This window comes from Mobula hypostoma, chromosome 24 (genome assembly GCF_963921235.1).
Source record: "Mobula hypostoma chromosome 24, sMobHyp1.1, whole genome shotgun sequence".
Classification (NCBI taxonomy): Eukaryota; Metazoa; Chordata; class Chondrichthyes; order Myliobatiformes; family Myliobatidae; genus Mobula; species Mobula hypostoma.
In genome coordinates, this window is record NC_086120.1 from 26545699 (window position 1) to 26570870 (window position 25172).

General features: G+C 50.2%; 1 protein-coding gene across 2 annotated transcripts in view; it reads left to right on the top strand.

Moving 5' to 3' along the window:
* Positions 1–17795: 17795 nt before the first annotated feature.
* shc2 (SHC (Src homology 2 domain containing) transforming protein 2) overlaps positions 17796–25172 on the top strand; it is a 38815-nt gene continuing 31438 nt past the window's right edge. Inside the window, exon 1 of one of the 2 annotated variants that reach the window (XM_063032750.1) lies at positions 17796–18285. In XM_063032750.1, coding sequence (XP_062888820.1) covers positions 17860–18285 — 426 coding nt within the window. In that variant the 5' untranslated portion in view covers positions 17796–17859. The remainder of the gene's footprint in view (positions 18286–25172) is intronic. The other variant, XM_063032751.1, reaches the window with a different exon arrangement.

Consider the following 25172-nt stretch of genomic DNA (forward strand, 5'->3'; position numbering starts at 1 on the left):
TGGTAGGGGAAAAGCCTGAATTTTATTTTGTGGCAGGTGAAAGGGGGGCCATGTTTATAAAGATGGTGAGAGCCTAGAACCCGGATATTATTTTAATCTCTGGGTTAAACATATATAGAGGCCAACTTTGTGCACGAATTTCGGCAACACAGGAGATAAGCAAATTGAGTTTAAAGCAATCTACGTTGTCTGGTTTACAGTTTCAGAATGATCACTTGAGATACAAGTTCAAATCCCACCAATGCATCAGGGTATCAGAGATGGAAGGGGTTAGAAACAGGATCTAACCAGGCCGGGTCCAGCATATAAATGTAATTAGGAAGAAAGTACAGTAGCACTTCTACTTTCTGAAATGTGTGCGAAGGTTCAGTATGACATCCAGAACTTTGACAAACTTCCATAGGTGTGTGGTGGAATGTATATTGACTGGTTGCATCATGGACTGGCATGGAAACACCAATGCCCTTGAATGGAAAATCGTACAAAATCTTACCCAGTCCATCGTGTAAAGACCTTCCCGCTATTGATCTGATCTACGTGAAGCGTTGCCACAGGAAAGCAGCATCCATCATCAAGGACCAAGGATATGCTGTCTTCTTGCGGCTATCAGGAAGAAGGTACAGGCACCTCAGGACCCACATCACCAGGTTTAGGAACAATTACTACCCCTCAGCCATCAGGCTCTTGAACCAGAGGAAGTAACTTCATTCACTCCATCACTGGACTGTTGCCTCAACCTAAGGACTCACTTTTGAGGATTCTTCATCTCATGTTCTTCACTTAGTGCTTTTTTTTCCTTTTGTATTTTGCAGTTTGTTGTCTTTTGCACACGGGGTTATTTGCCCATCCTGTTGGGTGTGGTCTTTCATTGATTCTATTGTGTTTCTTGGATTTATTGTGTATGTCCACAAGAAAATGAATCGTGGGGGTTGGATAGGGTTACATAGATGTACTTTGATATTAAACTTACTTTAAAGTGCATCTGTGCTATTTAAATTCACATTCTTAATTACAGGTGGAAATTTGGTGAAAATAAGATAGCTTCAGTAGGTAACGATAAAACCTGATGGCTGTAAACCAGTGAATTAAACTGATCTCTTCTAGCCTGGCCACATGTAGCTGATGGAAGAAATAAAATACAAAAAAAAACTTGTAAAGTTGCTTTAAAATCAGTAACCTTGACATTAGCCACCAGGCCCTTCCAACCTGCACTGCCATGTAATATGTTTGTATGGGAAACCCTTTGTTTTTCTGCATTACAAGGAATACAGACTCAAACTGCCTAGCCTCTTAATAGATCCATTCTCTCAACTCAAGAATTGGCCTCGTGAATCTTCTTTAGTAGCCTCCAATGCTACTGAAGCCCTTTTATATAAAGGGAGCAAACAGGACTGAAGCTGTTAGTGTAATGCTGTGGGTGGCAGGGTGGAGATACGTCTCTACCAAACAAGGTGTAAGGCACTCCTTCCCTCCGCTAGCCTGCAGGACACCCCTGGGCAAGGTCTAGCACCTGCTTAGCCCCACCACCAACTGGGGGTCACGTGAAGCTATGGGAGCAGGTGGTGGATGTCACAAGTCCTGGTTATGTATCCACTGACGCCAGGCAGACAATCTCTCAAGAGTATTGGTAATGGCTGGAGTCACCCACCTTGTAAAGAGACGGCCCAGAAGAAGGCAAGGGCAAACACTTCTGTACAAAAATTTGCCAAGGACAGTCACAGTCATGGAAAGACCATGATCGCCTACGTAATATGACACACCACGTAACTAAAATACATACACATGTAATTCATAACATGACACAATACATTCCCGTATTACTATCAACAATATTATTTTCCTCTTTTCTCTGGTTCCCTGTACACCTCATGAAGGATATTTGGTGTTGGTGGTGATAGGGTAAGGTGTGTTTGGCTCAATGCTTTTGCCCCATAGGACCTATACACAATTTAAGTCTCATTTTAATGCATCACACACAATGCATCTGGAGTCTTGAATTGTGCTCATCAGCAATATTAAGGCACAACCAGTTCCTTTTTACTGGAAGACCAGTAGGTGTTGGTTGGACCACAACATTTCTTTCATCAAGTCTCAGCACACGTCCCTATGAAAAGTCCATACGCATCAGTGTGGCATTAAGTTGAAGAGGATGAAATGTGATAGGTAGCAGTAAATCTCGACATCTTCCGTATAAAGAGGCACAATTAGAGCCTCCTCCAGGCCAGCTAACAGTGGAGGTGGGGCCTTAAAGGGCAAACCTTCCTCATCTCCATCCAGGGCACTTCCTGGTTCCTCCTCATGAGTGTATTTAAACCAATTTGGCGAGGGGATAATAACTGGGGTGATAAGGCTGAGGATGGGCCAGTTGGTAGACAAGCAGATGCAATGTGTAGTGAGACTGTGAGGAAGGACAGGCAGATGATAGGGCAAAATTGCAGTCAGTAGGATGAGTTGAAATGTAATATGGGAGCAAAATCAAAAAGGGTGATGAATACAGGACTGTAGGTGATATATTTGAATGCACGTAGTATACGGAAGAAGGTAGCTGATGTAGCACTGTTAGAGATTGGTAGGTATGAAGTCGTGGGCATCACTGAGTCATAACTGAAAGAAGCTCATAGTTGGGATCCAGTTTAAGTGGCCCTAAAGAAGATGTGCAACAGCTTACTGATAAATCGTAAAGTAAAAGAATCGACTAAAATCATTACTTATAATATCTTTCATGAAGCAAATTGTGGTGAACTATCACTGCAGACTGTCGGGGCGCAGGTGGAGGTGAGGTTGGTTGGAGTGATGAGCCGTGCTGGGGCATCGCGAGGCCCGGCATGTTTGAGCCACTGGGAAGCAGATGGATTTGTATTACTGCCGGTGGCAGAGTGAGCGATTTGGAAGAGTTTCGATGCCTGGCCACCTAACCCAGCTGCAAGTTGGATCACTCCAAGCGATCAAGAATGGCTTCGGGCGGGGCAGCCCAGGCATATCGGGGTGCCTGGATCCGGGTCCTGGAATGGGGCACTACTCAGTGCTTGTACAATTTAAATATCGGCCCAGAGAGACTGGAAGCCCGGGAGTCGGGAGTCGGGCTGATCTTCCTGCGAACGTTCATTTCTTTCTCCGCGATGTTGAGGCTGTGAATTGAGCCAGCTGCAGTGTGTTCCTGCCCTATTGGTGTGAAAACTGGGGACCGAGGCTTGGCCTGGGCCTATTCCGGGAACAGATCCGGGACTCAGTCTGGTTCAGGATGCTGCTGGCTTGCTTCTGTCGTTTGCAAGATGTGTGTTTTTTTCCCTCTCTCTTTCACTGCGCAGTGGGATTTGGGTTTAAAATTGGGTTATTCGAGTTTCCTGCTTTGTGGCTGCCAATAAGCAGACAAATTTCAAGGTACATAATCTATAGATTCTTTGATAACAAATGATCTTTGAATCTTTTGAATCTTAACATCCAAGAATACACATTGTATCGGAAGGACAGTTAGATAGGCAGAGAGGGTCGTGTGGCTCTGTTGCTAAAACAATGCAATCAAATCATTAGAAAGAGGTGACAAAGATAGAATCCTTGTGTTAAGAAACTGCAAGGGTAAAAAGGCTCTGAGATTTATATATAGGCCTCCAAACAGTAGTCAGGATGTGGATGTGCAAATTACAATGGGAGGTAGCAAAAGCATGTAAAAAGGCAGTGTTATGATAGTCATGGGGGATTTCAATATGCAAGTTGATGGAGAAAATCATGTTGCTGCTGTATCCCTACGGATAGAATTTGTAGAATGCCTACGAGATGGCTTTTTAGAGCAGCTGCTGGGAGTCCACCAGGGGAAAGGACATTCTGGATAGGATGTTGTGTGATAAACCATATTTGATTAGGGACCTTAGGGTAAAGGAACCATTTGCAGACTGTGATCATAATGTGACAGAATTCAACCTGCAGTTTGAGGAGGAGGAGCTAAAGTCAGATGGAGTAACAGTGGAGTAAAGGGATTTACAGAGGCATGAGAGAGGAGCTGGCCAAAGTTGATTGGAAGGGGACACTAGCAGGGATGATAACAGAACAGCAGTGGTAGGAGTTTCTGGAAGCAATCTGGAAGGCGCAGTAAAGATACATCCCAAAGATGAAGAAGTATTCCAAAGGGAGGATGATGCAACAATGGCTGACAAGAGAAGTCAAACACAAAAGCAAAAGGGATGGTATATAGTATAGCGAAAATGACTGGGAAATTAGAGGATTAGAAAGCTTTTAAAAACAATAGAAGGCAACTAAAAAGTGATAAGGAGAGAAGAGATTAAATCTGAAGGTAAATTCACCAATACTGTAAGAGAGGATACTGTTTTTTCAGATAGACAGTATAAAGACTGAAAGAGAGGAATGTTTGATTGCTCTGGGCTTATACTCGCTGGAGATTAGAAGAATGAGGGGGGGATCTCATTGAAGCCCATTAAAAGGCCTAGATAGAGTGAATGTGGAATGGTCCTTTTTGTGGGGGAGTCTAGGACCAGAGGGCACAGCCTCAGAGTAGAGGGACGTCCATTAAGAACAGAGATGAAGAGGAATTTCTTTAGCCAGAGGGTCATGAATCTGCGGAATTCATTACCACAGACGGCTGTGGAGACCAAATCATGGGTATGTTTAAAGTGAAGGTTGATAGGTTCGTGGTTAGTCAGGATGTCAAAGGTTATGGGGAGAAGCAGGAAAATGGGGTTGAGAGAGATAATAACTGAGCCATGATGGAATGCTGAAACAGTGTCAATGAGCTGAATGGCCTAATTTTGCTCATCAAAAGATATTACAAAAATCTAAGGGCTGAGTACTGAGTCCTATGGAACCCTGTTGGTGATGGGCTTCCTCTGGTAAAATCATCTTCAATCACAAGCCTTTGCTTCTTGATATTAAACAATTTTAGATCTGAAATAGTTTGGACACTGTGGTCTTTAATTTTTACGAACAGCCTGCTATGTTGACATTTATCAAAATTCTTGCCAAAGTGTAGACTCTCAAACATACTGTCCTCATTGGCAGTCCTTCTTCCCTCATCGAAACATTTCTATTAAATTCGTGAGTCATCATCTTTTGTCAAAACTCTAGGGTGACAGTTGTTAATTAACTTGTTGTCGAGTCACAGATGTCATTGAGCACAGAAAAAGGTCCTTTAGCCCAATTCATCCACGCCAATCAGAATGTCTTTCTGACCTAGTCCCATTTACCTGTATTTGGCCCAGAATCCTCCAAACCTTTTCTATCCATGTACACTGTAATTCTGTGCTCCTCTCTATGACGTGAATTCTGTACTTCAAATTGATTTCAATAATTTGCCCATAACTGAAATTAAACTATTTGCAGTTTCTTAGTTAGTCCCTTTTTAGTGTTTACCATTCCTGTAGCCACTGGGTGCTTTTACATATAACGATCTTCTGGGCAGACTCGACAACTACTGTTGGTTGGGAATTGCCAGGTTGTGAGGTGCTGCCAGAACAAAGTTTTCTTTGTGGGGTCTTTGAGTCTTTCAATAGATTTTCCTGAATCAGTGCTTCTATTGTCATTGTTGTTTAGGGACCAGACAGATGGAGGCGATAGCTTGGATTAGGGGTTATTGGTCTTTCCATTACTGATACCTGGTATTACCATCCTGGGAGATTATATTTATGGTCCTTTGTTGGGATGATTTATCAATGCTTGGATTAAAGTGTTGCTGTGAGGCATTATGCTGTGTGTTTGATGACCCCCAACTTTTGGTTATGACAAGATTACATTTCGGGCATTTTCTTTACTCCATCCCTGACATTCATAATACCTCGTTCCTTTCTTCTTCAACTCCCAACCCCTTCCTTCCTCCCCATCTTCTCTCTATTCTCCCGCTCCTCTCTGCTATCCCTTATCTTCTTTTTCCTCTTCATTCTTATTCCCTTGCTTCAATCTTCTCTATCTTCTACCCTGTCTTCACATGCCCTACACTTCCCTCCCACTTCCTTCCAAACAATCACCATTCAGCTTCCCTGTCCCTTATCCTTCCTGCTTTCCTCACGGTCCACCTCTTTCACCTTCCATCTCAGAACCTGCGCTACTCTCCTTAAACTGATTCTCTCTTCTTCCATTCATCCCATTTAGCCACTTCACCTGCTACCTCTTTCCCCTTTCCCCTCTTGCTTTCTCTTTCTCCCCTCCTCCTCATCTCTCACTGCTCAGTCCTTCCTCAGCACCTCTACCTCCTCCTGGTGTTTTCCCACTCTCACCCCTGCTCCTTCACTCCACTCTCCTTCTTACTCACTTCCTTCCCCCTCTCTATATACCTCCCTCTTCACAATTTAACCACTCTTCTTCCACTTCTCCTCTCTCCTGGCTCAAACACTCCCCCAGTGACTCTCCTTCTTAACCCTAACCTCCCTTCATTTTCCCATCTTCTCTGTGCAACTCCCAACTGAAGAGAGAGAAGGGAGGGGAAAGAGAGTGGAAGAGAGAGAGGGGGTGAGGCACTCTTTCCCCTCCCTTCTCTCTCTTCCCCCTTTTCTTCCCTTCCTCCCTCCTTTTCCTCTACCCTACCTCTTCTCCCCCTCTTCTTCTCTCTCCCACCTCTTCTTCCACCATTCCCCCTCCAACCTCTTATCTCCCACCTCATCTCCCCACTTTTTCTCCTTTTCCTTTTCCCTTGCCTTCTCACCTCTCCTTCTCCATCCTCTTCCCCTCCCCACAATTTCCTCCAATCTCAATCCCTTCCCTCCTTTTCCCTGTCTCCTCACTCTCTGATCCCTCTACAGTCCTTCTCTTTCCTCTATCATTCCCTTTCTCCCATTCCTTGCCCTTTCCCTCTTCTCCCTTGCCATCTCCATCTCCCATCCCCACCCTCTCTGTACTCTGCCTCTGCCCTCTCCTATCAGGAATGAAAGGATTGTCATACGACGACCGTTTCATGGCTCTGGATCTGTACTCGCTGGAATTCAGAAGTGTGTGAGGGGGGGGGAGATCTCATTGAAACCTTTCAAATGTTGAAAGGCCTAAACAGAGAAGATGTGGGAAGGATGTTTCCCAGGGTGGGAGAGTCTAGGAGAAAGGGCACAGCCTCAGGATAGAGGGGCACCCTTTCAAAACAGAGATGCAGAGAAATTTCTTTAGCCAAAGGGTGGTGAATTTGTGGAATTTGTTGCCACATGCAGCTGTAGAGGCCAGGCCATTGAGTGTATTTAAGGCAGAGGTTAATAGGTTCTTGATTGGACATGGCATCAAAGGTTACAGGGAGAAGACTGGGAACTGGGGTTGAGAGAAAAAGAAAGGATCAGCCATGATTGAATGGTGCAGCAGACACGATGGGTCAGATAGCCTAAATCTGCTCCTATGATTTATGGTCTTATCAGCCTCCCCATTCCTATCTTTCACTCTCACATTCCCTCTCTGTACTATTCCGTCTCCCTCTTCCTTCTCACCATTCCCTTCTCTTCCTCCTCTCTGCCCTCCCTCAGCACCCCTGTCTTTACTACACACCCATTGTCTCTCCCTTCCCCCACCTCACTTTGAGTGTCCTATGGACTCGGACCCCAAGATCCCTTTGATCCTCCACACTGCCAAGAGTCTTACCATTAATGCTGGATTCTGCCATCATATTTGACCTACCAAAATGAACCACCTCACACTTATCTGGGTTGAACTCCATCTGCCACTTCTCAGCCCAGTCTTGCCTCCTATCAATATCCCGCTGTAACCTCCGACAGCCCTCCACACTGTCCACAACACCCCCAACTTTTGTGTCATCAGCAAATTTACTAACCCATCCCTCCACTTCCTCATCCAGGTCATTTATAAAAATCACAAAGAGTAGGGGTCCCAGAACAGATCCCTGAGGTACACCACTGGTCACTGACCTCCATGCTGAATATGACATGTCTACAACCACTCTTTGCCTTCTGTGTGCAAGCCATTTCTGGATCCACAAAGCAATATCCCCTTGGATCCCATGCCTCCTTACTTTCTCAATAAGCCTTGCATGGGGTACCTTATCAAATGCCTTGCTAAAATCCATATACACTACATCTACTGCTCTACCTTCATCAATGTGTTTAGTCACATCCTCAAAAAATTCAATCAGGCTCTTAAGGCACGATCTGCCTTTGACAAAGCCATGCTGACTATTCCTAATCATATTATGCCTCTCCAAATATTCATAAATCCTGCCTCTCGGGATCTTCTCCATCAACTTGCCAACCACTGAAGTAAAACTCACTGGCCTATAATTTCCTGGGCTATCTCTACTCCCTTTCTTGAATAAGGGAACAACGTCCGCAACCCTGCAATCCTCCAGAACCCCTCCTGTCCTCATTGATGATGCAAAGATCATCGCCAGAGGCTCAGCAATCTCCTCCCTTGCTTTTCACAGTAGCCAGGGGTACATCGCGTCTGGTTCCGGTGACTTATCCAACTTGATGCTTTCCAAAAGCTCCAGTGCATCCTCTTCTTTAAGATCTACATGCTCAAGCTTTTCAGTCCACTGCAAGTCATCCCTACAATCGCCAAGATCCTTTTCCATAGTGAATACTGAAGCAAAGTATTCATCTCTCCGTCTCACACCTCTTCGCTCCCTCTCATTTCTCCTCCCTCTCCCTTTCCCACTGCTTCTCTCCTCTACTCCCACCTCTTCCCTCACCATCCCTCCTCTCCCACCTCCAGTCTTCCCTCCCCTCTTCTTCACCTTCCTCTTATATCTCCCCCTTTCTTCTCTCCTCTTTCCTCCCCTTCCCATATCTTCGGTCCTCACTCACTCTGGCCTCTCTCCGATCACTCTTCCCTCTCATACCACTTTCTCCCTCTCCCACCAGCCCCCCATTCTTTAAGCTGTCTTTCACTCTTACTACCCACACCTCCTTTTCCTTGTTCCCCACTGTTGCTTCTCTCTGTCCTCTCTCCCACTTGTTTCTTCCCTCGCTCTCTCCCTTTCCCAGCTCTTCCATTTTTGCCTCCCTTCCTCACTGAGTACGCCTCCCCCTCTCTCTGCTGCATTCCTATTCCCCCCCTGTTCACTCCCTCTATGCCCCCTCCTGTTCCCCTGTCCTTCCACTGCACTCTTCCCACCTCCTGTCCCACTTTCATAGAGGAATACAGCACAGGAACAAACTCCTCGGCTCGCAATATTATGCCAAACTAATTAAACCAGTAATTAAATTCTCAATTAAAATAATCCTTTCTACCTACACAATGTCCATATCCTTCCATTTTCTACACGTTCATCTTCCAATTTAAGAGCCTCTTGAACAACTTTGTTGTATCACCCAACACACTCTACGTAAAAAAACAACTTGCCCCACTCATCACCACAGAGCTTACTCCCCATATCCCTCACCTTCAATGTATGCCCTATAGTATTAGATATTTCAACTCGAGGGGAAAGAAACTGGCTCTCCTCCATCTATTCCTCCCACAATCCCACACACCTCCATGAGATCTCCCCTCAGCCTCCGCTGCTCCAGAGGAAACAACCCAAGCTTGTCCAAACTCTCCTCACAGCACATCCCCTCTGATCCAGGTGGCATCCTGGCAAACCTCCTGCATCCTCTTTGCGGCCTCGACACTCCGCCCACAGTGGGGTGATCAAAACTGAGTAATCCAGATATGGCCCAACGGAGCTCGATAAAGCTACAACATAAACTCAACCCCACTCCGTCCCTCTCCCCTCCCACTCTACTCCTGGCCCCACCCACTCTCTCCCTCTTCCTCCTTCACGCCTGTGCTCCAACGTTGTGCTTGCCATCTCCCCTTGCACACTCTCCCCTCACCCCACTCTCTATTCTCCCTCATTCTTCCCATCCCGTCACTCCACAATTCTCTTCACTCCTTCACTTCCCACTTTCCCTCCCCTCCCCATCCCCCTTATCCACTCCCACTTTCTCCCCCTCTCTTCCCTTCTCTCCCCCTCCTATCACACTTCCTCTGTCCTGTTCCTACTCTCCTCTCCCCCCTCACAGCCCACCTTTTCCTCAGGCACTGTCCCCCAGCACTCCCTGTACCCCATCCCCATCCATTTTTCGTTTTCTCCCACCCTCCCCTTCCTATTCACTGTCTCCAACCCCACCTCCCCCTACTCTTTTTCCCTCCAACTAAGCCACACTCACCAATTAAAACCCCTATCCTCTTCCCCCACTCTTCATCAATGCTCCTCCAACCTGCGCCATCCCAGTACACTCCATCTTCCTGCTCTCTTTCCCACATTACCCTCCCCTTAACACACCCACCTCCACTCTCCCTGTCCCTCATCTCACTCTCTCCATCCTCTCCTACTCTCCTCCCACTCTCCCTGCCTACTCTCTGCCCTTCTCCCACTACCTCCTACTTTACCTGGACCCCACCTTCCTCCACCCACACTTGACCCATTCCCCACTTTACCCCATTGCTTACCCCACCCCTGCATTACCCCATCCCTCACCCCACTCCGTCACTTTACCCCCACCTCTTCACCACTCCCCTTTACCCGATCCCTTACCCCATTCTGTCACGTTACCCCACCCCTGCATTACCCCATCCCTCACCCCACTCCATCACATTACCCCCACCTCTTCACCACTCCCCCTTACCTCATCCCTCACCCCACTCTGTCACATTACCCCACCCCTGCATTACCCCATTCCATCACTTTACCCCCACCTCTTCACCACTCCCCTTTACCCCATCCCTCACACACTTCCCATTTACCCCATCCCTTACCCCACTCCCCCACTTTACCTCCAGCCCCTACCCCACTCCCCAACATTACCACCATCCCTTACCCACTCCTTTACTCCCACCCTTACCCACTCCTAATTTACCCCCACCCCTTACCCACTCCCCCACTCTACCCCCATCCCTTACCCACTCCCCCTTTACAGCCATCCCTTACCCATTCCCCACTTTATCCCATTTCTTACCCACTACCCACGTTACCCCCATCCTTACCCTCTATCCCCTTAGCCCATCCTTTAGCCCCACCCATTACCCCATCACTTACCCCACTCCCCCACTTTACACCTCCCTTTCTCACCTTCCCCACTTTACCCCATCCATTACCACACTCCCATTTTACCTCATCCCCTACCCACTCCCCCTTTACCCCATCACTTACCCCACTCCCACTTTACCCCATCCCCTACCCACACCCCTTTATCCCATCGCCTACCCACTCCCCCTTTACCCCATCACTTACCCCACTCCCACTTTACCCCATCCCCTACCCACATCCCTTTATCCCATCCCCTACCCACTCTCCCCTTTACCCCATCTTCTGCCCACTTCCCTTTATCCCATCCCCTACCCACTCCCTCTTTACCCCTATCACTTATGCACTACCCTTTACCCCATCTCTTACCCCCTCCCCTTTACCCCATCTCCTACCCACTCCCCCATTATCCCATCCCCACCCACTCCCCCTTTACCCCATCTTCTGCCCACTCCCCTTTACCCCATCACCTACCCACTCCCCTTTACATACACCCCTTACCCACTCCCTCTTTACCCCATCGATTATCTACTCCCCATTTACCCCGTCCTTTACCTCACTCCCCATTTACCCCCACCCCTACCCACTGTTTCCTTTACACCTATCCTTTACTGTACTCCTTCTTCTACCCCATCCCTTACCCACCCCCATTTACCCCTATCCCATACCCTCTACCCTTTACCCCAACACTTACCCAACTCCCCTTTTACCCCATCCTCTACCCACTCTCCTCTTTACATCATCTCTTACAACAATCCCCCTTTAGCCCCATCCTTTATCCCATTCTCCCTTTACTCCCTTTAGCCCCATCTCTTACACAATTCCCCATTTATCCCATCCCTTACCCATTCCCCCACTTTACCCCATCCCTTACCTACTCCCTCTTTACCCCAACCCACGCCCACTTACCTTTACCCCCACCCATTACCCCACTCTCCAATTTATCCCTATATCTTACCCACCCCCTTTTACTGCCATCCCTTACCCACTCTCTCCTTTACTTCCATTCTTTATCCCCTCCCTACTTACCCCACTCTTACCCCTCCCCATCCCCTTTACCTCCACCTCTTACCCTCCCCCTTATCCCATCACTTACCCACTCCCCTTTACCCCATTCCTTACCCATTACCCCTTTACCCCATCCCCACTCCCCCTTTACCCTCACCCCTTCCCCTCCCTCTTTACCTCCACCTCTTCCCTGCCTTCTTCACCCCATCCTTTACCCCATTCCCCATTTAACCCACACCTTACCCTCCCCTTTACCTCCACCTCTTACCCTCCCACTTATCCCATTCCTTACCCACTCCCCGTTACCCCACCCCATCCCCACTTCCCCTTTACCCCACCCCTTCCCCTCCCCTTTTACCCCATCCCTTTATCCATTACCCCATCTATTGCCCACTCCCCATTTACCCCCTCTCATACCCACTCCCCTTTACCCCATCTCTTACCCCCTCCCCCTTTATCCCATCTGTTACCTACACACCTTTTACCCCATCCCTTACCCCACCAGCCCACTTTACCCCATCTCTTACCCCACTCTCCATTTTACACCATCCCTTACCCACCAGTCCGCTTTACCCTCACCCCTTTACCACAACCCCTTACCCCACTTTCCCATTTTAGCCCATTTCTTACCCACACCCCCTTTCCACCATTTTCTTATCCATCCCTTTACCCCCACTTCCCTGCTTCTTACCCACTCCCTTTTTATTTCATCCCCTACCCACTCTCCCCTTACCCTGATCTCTTAGCCCACTCCTCTTTACCCTCAACCCTTACCCCACTCTCCTACTTTACCCCAATCCTTACCCCACTCTCCTACTTTACCCTCAACCCTTACCCCACTCCTCTTTACCCCAACCCTTACCCCACTCTCCCAATTTACCCTCAACCCTTACCCCACTCTTCTTTACCCTCAACCCTTACCCCACTCCTCTTTACCCCTAACCCTTACCCCACTCTCCCACTTTACCCTCAACCCTTACCCCACTCCTCTTTACCCTCAACCCTTACCCCACTCCTCTTTACCCCTAACCCTTACCCCACTCTCCCACTTTACCCTATTTTCTTACCCACTCTCCTTTACCCCCATCCTTTACACACTCCCTCCTTTGTTTCCATCCCTTACCCTCCCCACTTTACCCTTACCCCTTTGCTCCCACCTCTTACCCTCCCCTTTACCTCTACTGCTTCCCCACACCTCCTTTACCTCCTCCTCTTATTCTCCTCGCTTATCCCATTCCTTACCCACACCCCCTTACCCCAACACTTACCGACTTCCCATTTACCCCATCCCTTACCACACTCCCCTTTACCCCCACCCCTTACCCACTTCCCCATTTAATTCATCCCTTATCCTCTTCCCCTTTAACCCCCATCCCTCCCCCAGTCCCCTTTACCCCATAGCATACCCCACTCCCCCCTTTACCCCAATCCCTTACCAATCCCCCTTTATGCCACCCCTTACCTTCCCCTTTACCCAAATCCATTACCCCACTCCCTGTTTTACCCCCATTCCTTATCTTCTCTCCTCTCTCTGCCTTTCTTTCACTCTACTCTCTCAATCTCCCTACTCTCTTTCACTCTCCCCTCAATCTGTCACTCTCCCCCCTTCCTCTCAGTCTCCCAACACTCACACACTCTGGCTCCCCTCCCTCTCTCTCAGCTTCCCTCCCATCTCTCTCGCTCTCTCCCTCACTACCTCCTCTGTCACTCTCACGTCTCCCTATGATCCCCTCCCCACCACTCTCCCCTCTCACTCTCTCTTCCCCTTCTCTCTCTCCACTTTCTCACTCTCCCCCTCTCCCCCCTCTCCTTCTCTCTCACTTTTCCCTCTCAATATCTCACCCTTTTTTCTCACTTCTCCCCCTTTCTCTCCTTCACCCTATCTCTCTCCCTCTCCCTTCTTTGCTCACACTCTCTCTCTCTCCTACTCTCAATCTCCCCCTTGTCTGTCACTCTCCCCTCTCTCCCCCTCTTTCTCTCACTCTCCCCTCACTGTCTCTCCCCCTCTCTCTCCCAATAACTCTCCTCCTCTCCCTTATCTTTCTCTTGCTCCCACTCCCCCTCGCTCCCCATCTAGCTCACTTTCTTGTCACCCTCACTCCCCCACTCGCGCTCTTCCCATCTCTCCTCCTCTCCCCCATACTCCCCCTCTCTCCCCCACTCCCACTCCCCCCCTCCCCATCTAGCTCACTCACTCTTTCCCACTCTTTCACTCTCCCCACTCTCTCACACTCCCTCCTCTCTCCCCCACTCCCCCAACTCTCTGCCCCACTCTCACCTCCCCTCACTCTCTCTGCCCCCTTCCTTTTACTGCCTATCTCTCGCAATCTCCCTCCCCCACTCTCCCTCTCTCTCACTCTCCGCCTCTCTCTCAATCTCCCCCATCTCTCATTCTCCCCTCTCTCTCCCCCACTCTCCCTCTGTCACTCTCCCCTCTCTCCCCCTCACTCATTCTTCCCATCTCTCTCCCTCCCGCTCTCACAATTCCTCTCACTCTCCCTCCACTCTCACTCTTCCCCATCTCTCCCCCTCCCCTCTCATCCCCTCAATTTCCCCCACTCTCTCCCCATCTCATGCTCTCTCCTCCCTTCCTCACTCCCTTTCTCTCCCACTCTCCCTTCTCTTCTCACTCTCTCCCCTCCTTCTCTCAGTCTACCCCTCTCATTCTCCCTCTCAGTCCCCCTCTCTTCCCCCTCTCTCTCTGCCTTCTCACTCCCCCCACTCTTACTCTTCCCCATCTCTCCTTCTCTTCCCCATATTCCCCCTCTCCCTCACTCCCTCTCCCCTCAGCCCCACTCCCCACTCTCTCCCCATCTAACTCACTCACTTCTCTCACTCTCTCCTCCAATCTACCTTTCTCATGCTGTCTGGCCCTCTCTCTTTCCCATTTCTGTCCCCTCCCCTCACTCCCCCATCTCTGTCACTCTCACTCTTCCCTATCTCTCCCCCTCTCCCCTCCCCCTCTCTCGTGCTCTCTCCCTCCTCTTCCTCTCACCTTATCTCTCTCACTCTCTTTCCCCTCCCTCTCTCACTCTCCTCCTCTCTCTCTTACTCTCCCTTCTCTTCTCACACTCTCTCTCTCCTACTCTCAATCTCCCCCTTGTCTGTCACTCTACCCTCGCTCTCCTTCTTTCCCTCACTCTTTCCCCTGCCTCTTTCACTCATTCTCCCCACCCTCACTCTTACTCTTCCCCCCTGTCACTCTGACTCTCCCTGTCTCCCTCCCCCTCTCTTCCTGCCCCTCTTTCCCTCCCCCACTCGCACTCCCCCATTTCTCTCACTCTCTCTCTCCTCTCCTCTGTCTCACACTCTCCCTCTATCACTCTCTATACCCCCACTCTCCCCTCTCTCCAATCCTCCCCATCATTCCCCCTCCTCACTTCCTCTCACTCCGTTGCTCTGTTTTCCCACTTTCCCTCACGTTCTCCCTCCTCATCTCTCAGTCTCCCCCTCTTTATCTCAGTCTCCCCTTGTCTTCACTCTCCCCTCTCTCTCTCCCGTCTCTCACTCCCCCACTCTCTCGCCCACTCTCTCCCCCTCACTCTTGCCCCTCTCCTTCACTCTCTCCCTCTCCCTCTCTCTCTCTGTTCCATTCCTCTCCCCATCTCTCACTGTCTCTCTCCCCACTCTCTCTCTCACTCTCCATTCTCTTCTCTCACACTTCCCTCTCGCCCCCTCTCTCTCCCCCAGACTCTTCTCCATCTCCCCACTCTCTCCCCCTCCCTCTCTCCCCCTCCCCTCTCTCCCCCTCCCTCTCTCCCCCTCCCCTCTCTCCCCTCCCTCTCTCCCCCTCCCTTTCTCTCCCCCTCCCTCTCTCCCCCCTCCCCCCTCTCTCCCCCTCCCTCTCTCTCCCCTCCCCCTCTCTCCCCCCCTCTCTCCCCCTCCCTCTCTTCCCCCCCTCCCCCCTCTCCCTCCCTCTCCCCCTCTCTCTCCCCTCTCTCCCCTCTCTCTCCCCCTCTCTCTCCCTCCCTCTCCCCCTCTCTCTCCCCTCCCTCTCCCCACCTCTCTCTCTCCCTCTCTCCACCTCTCTCTCCCCCTACCTCTCCCCCCTCCCTCTCTCCCCCTCCCCCTCCCCCCTCTCTCCCCTCCCCCCTCTCCCCCTCCCCCTCTTCTCCTCTCTCTCCCCCCTCTCTCCACCTCTCTCTCCCTCCCTCTCCCCCTCTCTCCCCTCTCTCTCCCCCTCTCCCCCTCTCTCTCCCCCTCTCCCCCCTCTCCCCCTCTCTCCCCTCTCTCTCCCCTCTCCCCTCCCTCTCCCTCTCACCCACTCTCTCCCCATCTCATGCTCTCTCCTCCCTTCCTTTCTCTCACTCTTTCTCTCCCACTCTCTATCACTCTCCCTACTCTTCTCACTCTCTCCCCTCCTCTGTCTCCCCACTCACTCCCTCTCTCTGTCTCCCCTCTCACTCTCCCCTTCCCCCTCTTCCCCACCTCTCCTCCTCCCCCCTCCCCATCTAGCTCACTCTCTCTCCCCCTCACTCTCTCCATCTCTCATTCTTGCCACTCAGTCTCTCCCTGCATCTCTCACCCATTCTCCCCTCCCTCACTCTCCGCCCTCTCACTACCCCCTCTCTCACTACCCCCTCTCTCATTCTCCCCCTCTCAGTACCCCCTCTCTCACTGCCCCCCTATCACTACCCCCTCTCTCATTCTCCCCTCTCTCACTACCCCCTCTCTCATTCTCCCCCTCTCACTACCCCCTCTCTCATTCTCCCCCTATCACTACCCCCTCTCTCATTCTCCCCTCTCTCACTACCCCCTCTCTCATTCTCCCCTCTCTCACTCTCACCCCTCTCTGTTTCACTCTCCCCCCTGTCAATCTCCCCTTCCCTCAATCTCTCCCTCTCCCTCTCTCTCCCCCTCCCTCTCACTCTCCGCATCTCTCTTTCTCCCCTTTCCCTCTCCTCCCCTCCTTCCCCTTCACCTCCCTCCTCATACCTCCTTCCCCCTCTCAACCTTCCTCCCCTCCGCTCTCTCCCCTCCCCTCTACTCTACTCTTCCTATCTGTCCCCATCTCTCCCACTTCTGCTCTGCTCCCTATCTTCCCCACTCTCCTACCTCTCCTCATCCTTCCCAAATCTCCCCATCTCCCGAGCTCTCCTCCTCTTCTCACATTTCTCCCATTCTCCCGCTCTCCCTCACTCTCCCCCCACACTCCCCGTCTCCCCGTCCCATCCCCCACTCCCAATCATTCTTCCCATTGTCCTCCTCCCCCCTCTCCCCTCGCCCTCCCGTCTCCTCGTTCTTCCTCTTCCTGTATCCCACCTTCTCCTTTAATTCTCCCCTCGTCCTCTCACTCTCTGCCTCTCTCCCCCTCCACCCTCCTCTTTCCCCTTCCCTTACTCTCACACGCCACCTGCCTCTCTCGCACCCCTCCCTCACACCCCTCTTCCCACCCCGTTCTCCCTCACTCTCCGCTCTCACTCTCCCCCTTCCCCCAGTCCTCCCATTTCCTCTCCCTTCTCCCCTCCATTATACTCCCCCACGCTACCCACACCTTCCTCCTCCCCGCCATCATCCGCTCCACACCTTTCCCCTTCGCTCTGCACGCTCCCCTACGCCTTCTCCCGCCTCTTTGGTCTCCCAAGTGCTCTCTCCTCTCTTTTCACGTTAAGTTCATCTCCGTCTCTCCCTCTGGTCATTTCTAACAATCTCTCCCTCTACACCTTCGCTGGCTCGCACTCTCCAAACCCCCCCTGTTTTCCTTCTTTCCCTCACTTATTTCTTGGTACACATCTGGCAGTCTCGTCTTCTGCTCTGCCCCCTCCCCCGGCCGCCGACTCTCTCCGTTCGCCTGCCTCTCAGTTGATGCCAATTCCCCAAATGACATCAGCGGCGGTGGGAGCGCCAGGTCAGTGCGAGCTCTCGGACCCTCAGGCGGGTCAGCGGGAGCTCTCCGGCCGGGGTCAGTGCTGATGAAGCCTCGCTATGACCGCTTCGGCTGCGGTTCGCTGACCATGAACGGCGGTGCGACTCCCGTGGCCGAAGAGCCGGACGATGTCACCACCTTTTGCGCGCTGTTGCCCAAGCTTCCGCCCTGGAAATTCTCGGCGCCCTCCTCGGGCTTCCTGGGCGGCCGGAGTCCGGCCCCGAGCACTGTACAGCCGCCACCAGGGCTGGCCACTGCCCTGGGATCCTGCGAGTCCTTGTGCCCCGCTCCGTGTTCTCTCCAGCCGCCGTCACGGTGCCGCCGAACCGGCGACAGCGGCGTTCGACTCCAAGGGGTCAGCCTGGCCGGGGAACAGAGCAATCGCAGGGGGAGCTTCATCAACAAACCCCCGCAAGGCTGGCTGCACCCGGAGTCCAAAATCCTGCAATCTGGAGTTTTCTACCTGGTCCGAGTGAGTAAAATCTGCCAGCCCCTGCGGCGATCCAGAGTGTCAGAGAGCGGGCAGTAGGGAGGGGCAGCGGGTGCCAGTCAGGGAGTGATGGAGGGTGAAGAACCGGAGAGTGACGGGCACCCGGTGGGAGCACAGGGGAGTGATGCCTCGCCTCCACAGTAAGAGTGAGCGACAGTAAGAGTCAGCACCAGTGAGGAAGAGGCAGTGTGAGTTTCACAGAGCAGCAATGCTCGTGAGAACGGTGAAACAACACCGGGGCCGACTTCCCCAACGCAGTGTCAGCGCACGGCCACAAAGACCAGAAAGTGGGCAGGTGCTGGAACACACCCAAAATGCAGGAGTAAACATTCGGACCCTTCACTAAGTCCTGATGAAGGGTCTCAGCTGGAAACTGTCTCCACAGATGCTGCCTGGCCTGCTGAATCTCTCCAGCTTTGTGTGTGTGTGTGTGTTGCTTGAGCACTGGCAAGTGTGGCTGCCAGAGGGACAGTGAGCACCCAGGACTGAGGGGTCTGAGCGATAGGGAGTGGTTGTGGGGATTGGCACTATCGACCACTGGGAGTGTTGTGAGTTATGGGGGGTGGCAGTGGGAGTGAGTGGTGGGAAACAGAGGGTGGGTGTGAGCAGGGGTGAAAAGTGGCGAGTGTGAGCCTTGGGGAGCAGTACCATGAAGTGATTGTGAGCGTGTGAGATCTGGGTGGGGGGGGGGAGTGGGACAGCGACAGCTTGAGCACCAGAGGCAGATTATCCTTGGGGGAACTGTGAGTATGAGTTCCAAAGTGGCAGGGAGATTTAATTGTCAGGGCACAGCAGTGACTGTGCGCTTTGGAGAGCAGAAGGGTGGATAATCGCTCAGGACGGAGAAAGTCTGTGACACCCCAGTGTGTCATCTCCAAGGGAGGGGAGAGCACTGGGTGTGGCAGAGAGCAGCAGTGAGTGTGACTGTCAGTGCAAGAATGAATGTTGGTGATTGGCAGCACCCGCGGGGTGACGAGTGAGTGAAAGTGAGGGGTTAGTGAAGGGGGGCAGCAGCTCGGGGAGTGTGAGCCTCAGCAAGTGGCGCTGGGGGGTCAGCGATGGCGAGCAGCCACAGGCAAGAGTCCCAGTGGATTGCGGGGAGCAACAGGGAGCTCTAAAGTAAGACAGGAAAGGGCAGGGGGTGTGTGCATCTGGGGACAATGGGAAGAGTGAGTATCAAGTAAATATAAGTGGGAGGTAGTGAGGTGGAGAGCACACCAGCTGATGAAAGTGAGTGTGAACCTGCAGGAGTGACAGAGGTTTCTTTGGGACACTGCCGGTCTGAGCACAAGGGGAGTGTGATTGAAGACAAGCACCCAATTAACTGCAAGTATCAGATCATGACAGTATGCGTGATCACTGGTAATTGCAAGACGTGACAAAGTGCATGGGTACTGAGGAGTGCATTGGGCTAGCTAACATTTAGATATAACAATCTAACCTGGCTCTTCATTTGCTGAATGATTTTCTGAATTCTGGCAATGGTTTGGGGACTCCTACATTGCCTTGTGCATGGGAACAGACAGGGCAATTGTCCACAGTGAAGGAGCTGTTTAAATTTCTACCTCACGTCTGCAGTTTGCACGTCACTCTTGCTGCATTAGATTAATAAAATAAACTGTTTTTGTATTGTCTTTTCAAGTTCATGGAAGATGCAGTTGCAGTATTTGGGACTTTGAACATTTATAGTTGATGAGTTTAGAACAGGGCTGGGATTTTACATCAGAGCCAAACTCTTCATGGCAGAAGTAAGGAAAGACTTCACACAGATTGTGGGACTTTCTCTCACAGAAAGCAGTAGCTGTTATCTCAGTTCATTACTGTATATAGATCAAAATCAAATCAAATCAAGTTTAATTCTCATTCAACCATACATGATAAAGTCGGATAAAACAGCCATCCTCTGGGGCCAGGGTGCAAAACATACACAGCACATTCAAACTAGTGAGCAAAAAATATATATACGTAGTCGCGCAAAGCAAAGCCTAGACCCTCAGCAACATGTCCGACAAATTGATGGTACAGTTCCAGGCAAACTGATACTGCTATGCAATGATATTAAGGGTGTTGGAGCTAAAGTGACTGGATGGAACAAGAATACAGACCAGCCATGATATCAGTGGATGGCAGAGTGGGTTCCAGGGAATTGTAGACTCCTGTTCCTTTTTTCTGATGAGATAGTTTCGTAGTGAGAAATGGGAGGTGGGGTTGGTAAGAGGTGGTAGCGTCAGTCAGATATTGGGCGTGTGGAAAGAGGAGAATGGAATAAATCCAAGGGTTCCTCTACTGCCGCGATGAGGCCACACTCAGGTTGGAGGAGCAACACCTCATATTCCATCTGGGTAGCCTCCAGCCTGATGGCATGACCATCGATTTCTCAAACTTCCAGTAATTGCCACCCACCAACTTCGACGTTCCCCATTCCCATATCCCTCTCTCACTTTATGTCCTTACCTGCCCATCACTTCCCTCTGGTGCTCCTCCCCCTTTCCCTTTCTGCCATGGTCTTCTCCAGCCCTTCATCTCTTTCCCCCATCGACTTCCCGACTCCTTACTCCACCCCTTCCCCCTCTCCCAGTTTCACCTATCACCTACTACCCGGTACGTCTTCCTCTTCCCCCCCACCTTCTTACTCTGACTGCTCGTCGCTCTTTTCCAGTCCCGATGAAGGGTCTCAGCCCGAAACGTCGACTGTTTACTCTTCTGAGTTCCTCCAGCATTTTGTGTCTGTTACTTTAATTTCCAGCATTTGCAGATTGCCTCTTGTTTGTGAATCCCTTCAGCACTTGTAGGTGAGGTTGCTCAAACAGCAAAGCCTGTTGATGTTCATTTTCCTGCTAATATACTCATCTCTCTAAAGGACATTTCCTGATGGGACCTGGTCCAAAGATGTACTGTATTGCTTCATTTTGTGAGCTGGGCTGATGATTGTCTGGAGTACTTTTAGCCAGGGAGGACGTAACATCTGAGTCTAACACAGTCCTTGTTCTACCGGGCCATGCACTAAGTCCACAGTGGGCATCCATTTGAAAAACATGCATGGGGTTTGCATTAATCTCAAGACTGAATTGCTGCTGACTGTGTACAGTGCTGTCTTGTTAGCAAAGTGAAGCAGGTTTCATCGCGAGCGCTGCAGCCACTGAGACTCAGTGGGCACAATTCGGAATGAGTCAGCACTTTGCCCTATTTCCTCCTCAGCATTACTTGCGACCTGCTGGCTTAGCCTCCTTGTGTGGTGCGGAGGGAGTTGTGAGGAAATACATCATAGACCAAACTGTAATTTAAGCCGTGGCGAAGCTCCCTTTGCAACCCTCCCCCAGCCAGCAGCATCTCTCCAGCCTTCCAGTCTGCCACAACAGCCTTTCACAGCATTAGCGCTGGAACATCAGCACCAAACACAACATGTGGTCCCTGTGTGGAACAGATCAACCCTCCTTTTAGGTTTCAGTCCTGTGTATGTGTATTTGCGTGTATCTGTCTGGATGTAGAGAGTGTCGGAAAGTGGGAGAGCCAAGGGATCTATATTGCTTATTGACAGATAGCATGGTAATTGAAATAGATCAATCACTTACAGTTTGAAGAAAAATATATTTCCTTTGTTTGGTGGTTCATCTTTATCAAATGCTTTTCTAACTTCTATGCTTGCCAGCCTCACCCTCTCTCTTCATCTGAGGTATAGGGACATTAAAGAGCACCAGAAACCCTCACTCCCAGCCTCTGACCATCTTTCCTGGTCCACATGTAAACAAGCCAAAGTTGGGCTGTAAAAAGTAGTTCTTTTGTGATTTATCAGGTCTAAATGGAGTTGTTTGCAACAGGATGTGGTGAGAAATCTGCTTTGCAAACACTGTGGGTCTTTGCTTAATTACTTGGGATATAGATAAGCAGTGAAGTTATATTAAGGCCTCCGTTAGTCTTGTGAGACCGTGGATCTGTGCCTGGAAAGTCTTCACTCTCCAGGGTGCAGGCCTGGGCAAGGTTGTATGGAAGACCGGCAGTTTGCCCATGCTGCAAGTCACCCCTCTCCACGACACCGATGTTGTCCAAGGGAAGGGCACTAGGGCCGATACAGCTTGGCACCAGTGTCGTCGCAGAGCATTGTGTGGTTAAGTGCCTCGCTCGAGGACATAACACGCTGCCTCGGCTGGGGCTTGAACTCATGACCTTCAGATCGCCAGTCGCCTTAACCACTTGGCCACGTGAAGTTATAATGCACACTTAAATTCCTGTTTCCTGACTATTGCTAGGATGCCCCATGCTGACTAGACATTGAATAGGATGCAGAGAAGATTAATCGGGGATAGAGGGTGATTGGAGGAACTGGGATTGGAGCAGAACTTAAGAGAAGTAATGATAGAATATAAAGTCATGAATTAATTTGAAATATCAAGAGCTTTTTAACTAAAACCAGCAAAGTCAATACTAGATTAATGGTCTTCTGTAGTAGTTTTCTCCCATGAAGTTCATTCCATCCATCAGTAGATACATTGGTCTTGGTTTTCGATGTTCATTAACTCCAAAAGAAATACAAGGCTTTTGTGTTTCTTTATTTGATCTCACAAAAGCACTTTGGTAACATTAGTAAAGAGAGTCCGTAGAGTATGCTTTGCACATTTGGCTTCCTACAAAATTTTTCTCAGTCTGTTATGTGACGGTGTGCAAGCCATGGTCTTAAATGGTGAGTACAGTACAGACTGACATCAGCAACACTGCACCTTTTCCTCAATCTCAAAGCTGGGGCTCTATTGGGCAACAATCAGTTCTGTCCTCCTGTACTGCTCCGAAATATGGAAAACTTACCGCGGGCATCTCAAGGCACTGGAGAGTCACCACCAACAAATTCTCCAAACCCACTAGCGGGATAAAGAAAGCAGCAGCAGCAGCCTCTCCCGGAACTACATCCCACACTTGCAGCCCTAATCCTGATCAGCAGACCATAATGACACAAAACTCCAGAAACTGACGTCTGAACGTCTATTAGTCGCAGATTACCAGGTGGATAGAGGGAACAATTTAAGGATATTCTCAAAGCCTCCTTGGGAAAGTGCAATGCGCCACACCCTAAAACAATCTCTGGGTCATACTCACTTGGAGAAGGAACATCCAGGATACCATTGAGAATCTTGAGTCTATTCATCTGGAGTACCTAGAAGAAGCCCAAGTATAAATGGAAAAAGGAGACCATTACCTGCCAAGTAACTGACACATCCACACCATCAAGCACCTTAAACTCCACATGTGGCAGAGGTCCATAAGTACTGCACTGTTCTCATCATCTGCCTGAAGGGCCACAGAAATGGAGAGAACGCAGGTCATCCTCAACCATGAGGGACTGCCAAATTGGCAAAGTGCCAGAATGGAAATGCAAGGAAATTATAAACACAAGAGATTCTACAGATGCTGGAAATCCAAAGCCACACACACACACACACACACACACACACACACACACACACACACACACACACACACAATGTCGGAGGAACTGAGCAGGTCAGGCAGCATCTACGGAAATGAATAAACAGTCCATGTTTTGGGCTAAGGCCTTTCTTTGGGACTGGAAAGGAAGGGGAATGATGTCAGAATAAAAAGGTGGGGAGAGCGGAAGGAGAACCAGCTAGAAGGTGCAGTCAGGTGGGTTGGAAAGGTAAAGGACTGGAAAAGAAAGAATCTGATAGGAGAGGAGAGTAGACCATAGGAGAAAAGGAAAAAGGAGGGACATCAGGGAGAGGTAATAGGCAGATGAGGAGAAGAGGTAAGAGGCAAGAGTGGGGAATAGAAGAAGAGGGAAGGGGAGGGAAACATTACTAGAAGCAGAAATTGATGTTCATGCCATCAGGTTGGAAGCTAACAAGATGGAATATGAGGTGTTGGTTGCTCCTCCACCTCATCATGGCAAGAGGGGAGGCCACGAGGAACTTTATCCCTGTTAATGTGGCGTGGGAAGATGGGGTGAATGTGGATGTCTAGGAAATGGGGGAAATGCAGGAGAGGGCAACATCAAGAGTGAGGAAGGGAAACCCTAGTCGTTGAAGAGGGAGGACATCTCTGAGGTCCTGGACAAGAAAGCCTCATCCTGGGAACAGATGTGGCAGAGATGAAGGAACTGAGAAAAGAGAGTAGTGTTTTTGCAGGAGATAGGGTGGGAAGAGGTATAGTCAAGCTAGCCATGGGAATCAGTAGGGTTATAAAAGATGTCGGTGGACAGTTTGTCTTCAGAGATGGAGATAGAAAGAAGTGGAGCGTTTTAAGGCCTTCTTGATGGGGCATAGAAGTGTATAGGGACTGGACATCCATAGTGAAAATGAGGCAATCAGGGCGAGGAAATTGAAAGTTGTTGAGATTGAGAGCATGTGAAATGTCACGGATGTGGGTGGGAAGGGACTGATTCAAGGGGGATAGAATGGAAATATGAGTTCAGTGGGGCGGGAGCAGGCAGAGACAATGGGGCAACCTGGACAGTTGGTTTTGTGGATCTTGGTTAGGAGGTAGAAGTGGGCAGTCATGGTAAAGGAACTATGAGTCTGAGTGGCAGTGGATGGGAGTTCTCTAGAGTTGATGAGGTTAGTGATGGTGCCGGTGACAATTTTCTGATGGTCTGGAGTTGAGTCCTTATCAAGGGTAGGTAAGAGGAGGTTTCTGAGAGTCGCTGCTTGGCCTCAGCAAGGTAGAGATCCGTCCATCATGCTACGACAGCATGCCCTTTGTGGGTTTGATGATGAGGTTGCGATTGGTGTAGAGAGAGTGGTGGTCAGTGCGAGCAGAGGGGGCATAAGGTTTGAGGAGGAGCGAGCAGTGCTGAAGTCAAGCCGGTTGATGTCTCATTGCCAATTGAAGATGAACAGATCCAAAGCAGAACAGAGAACCAG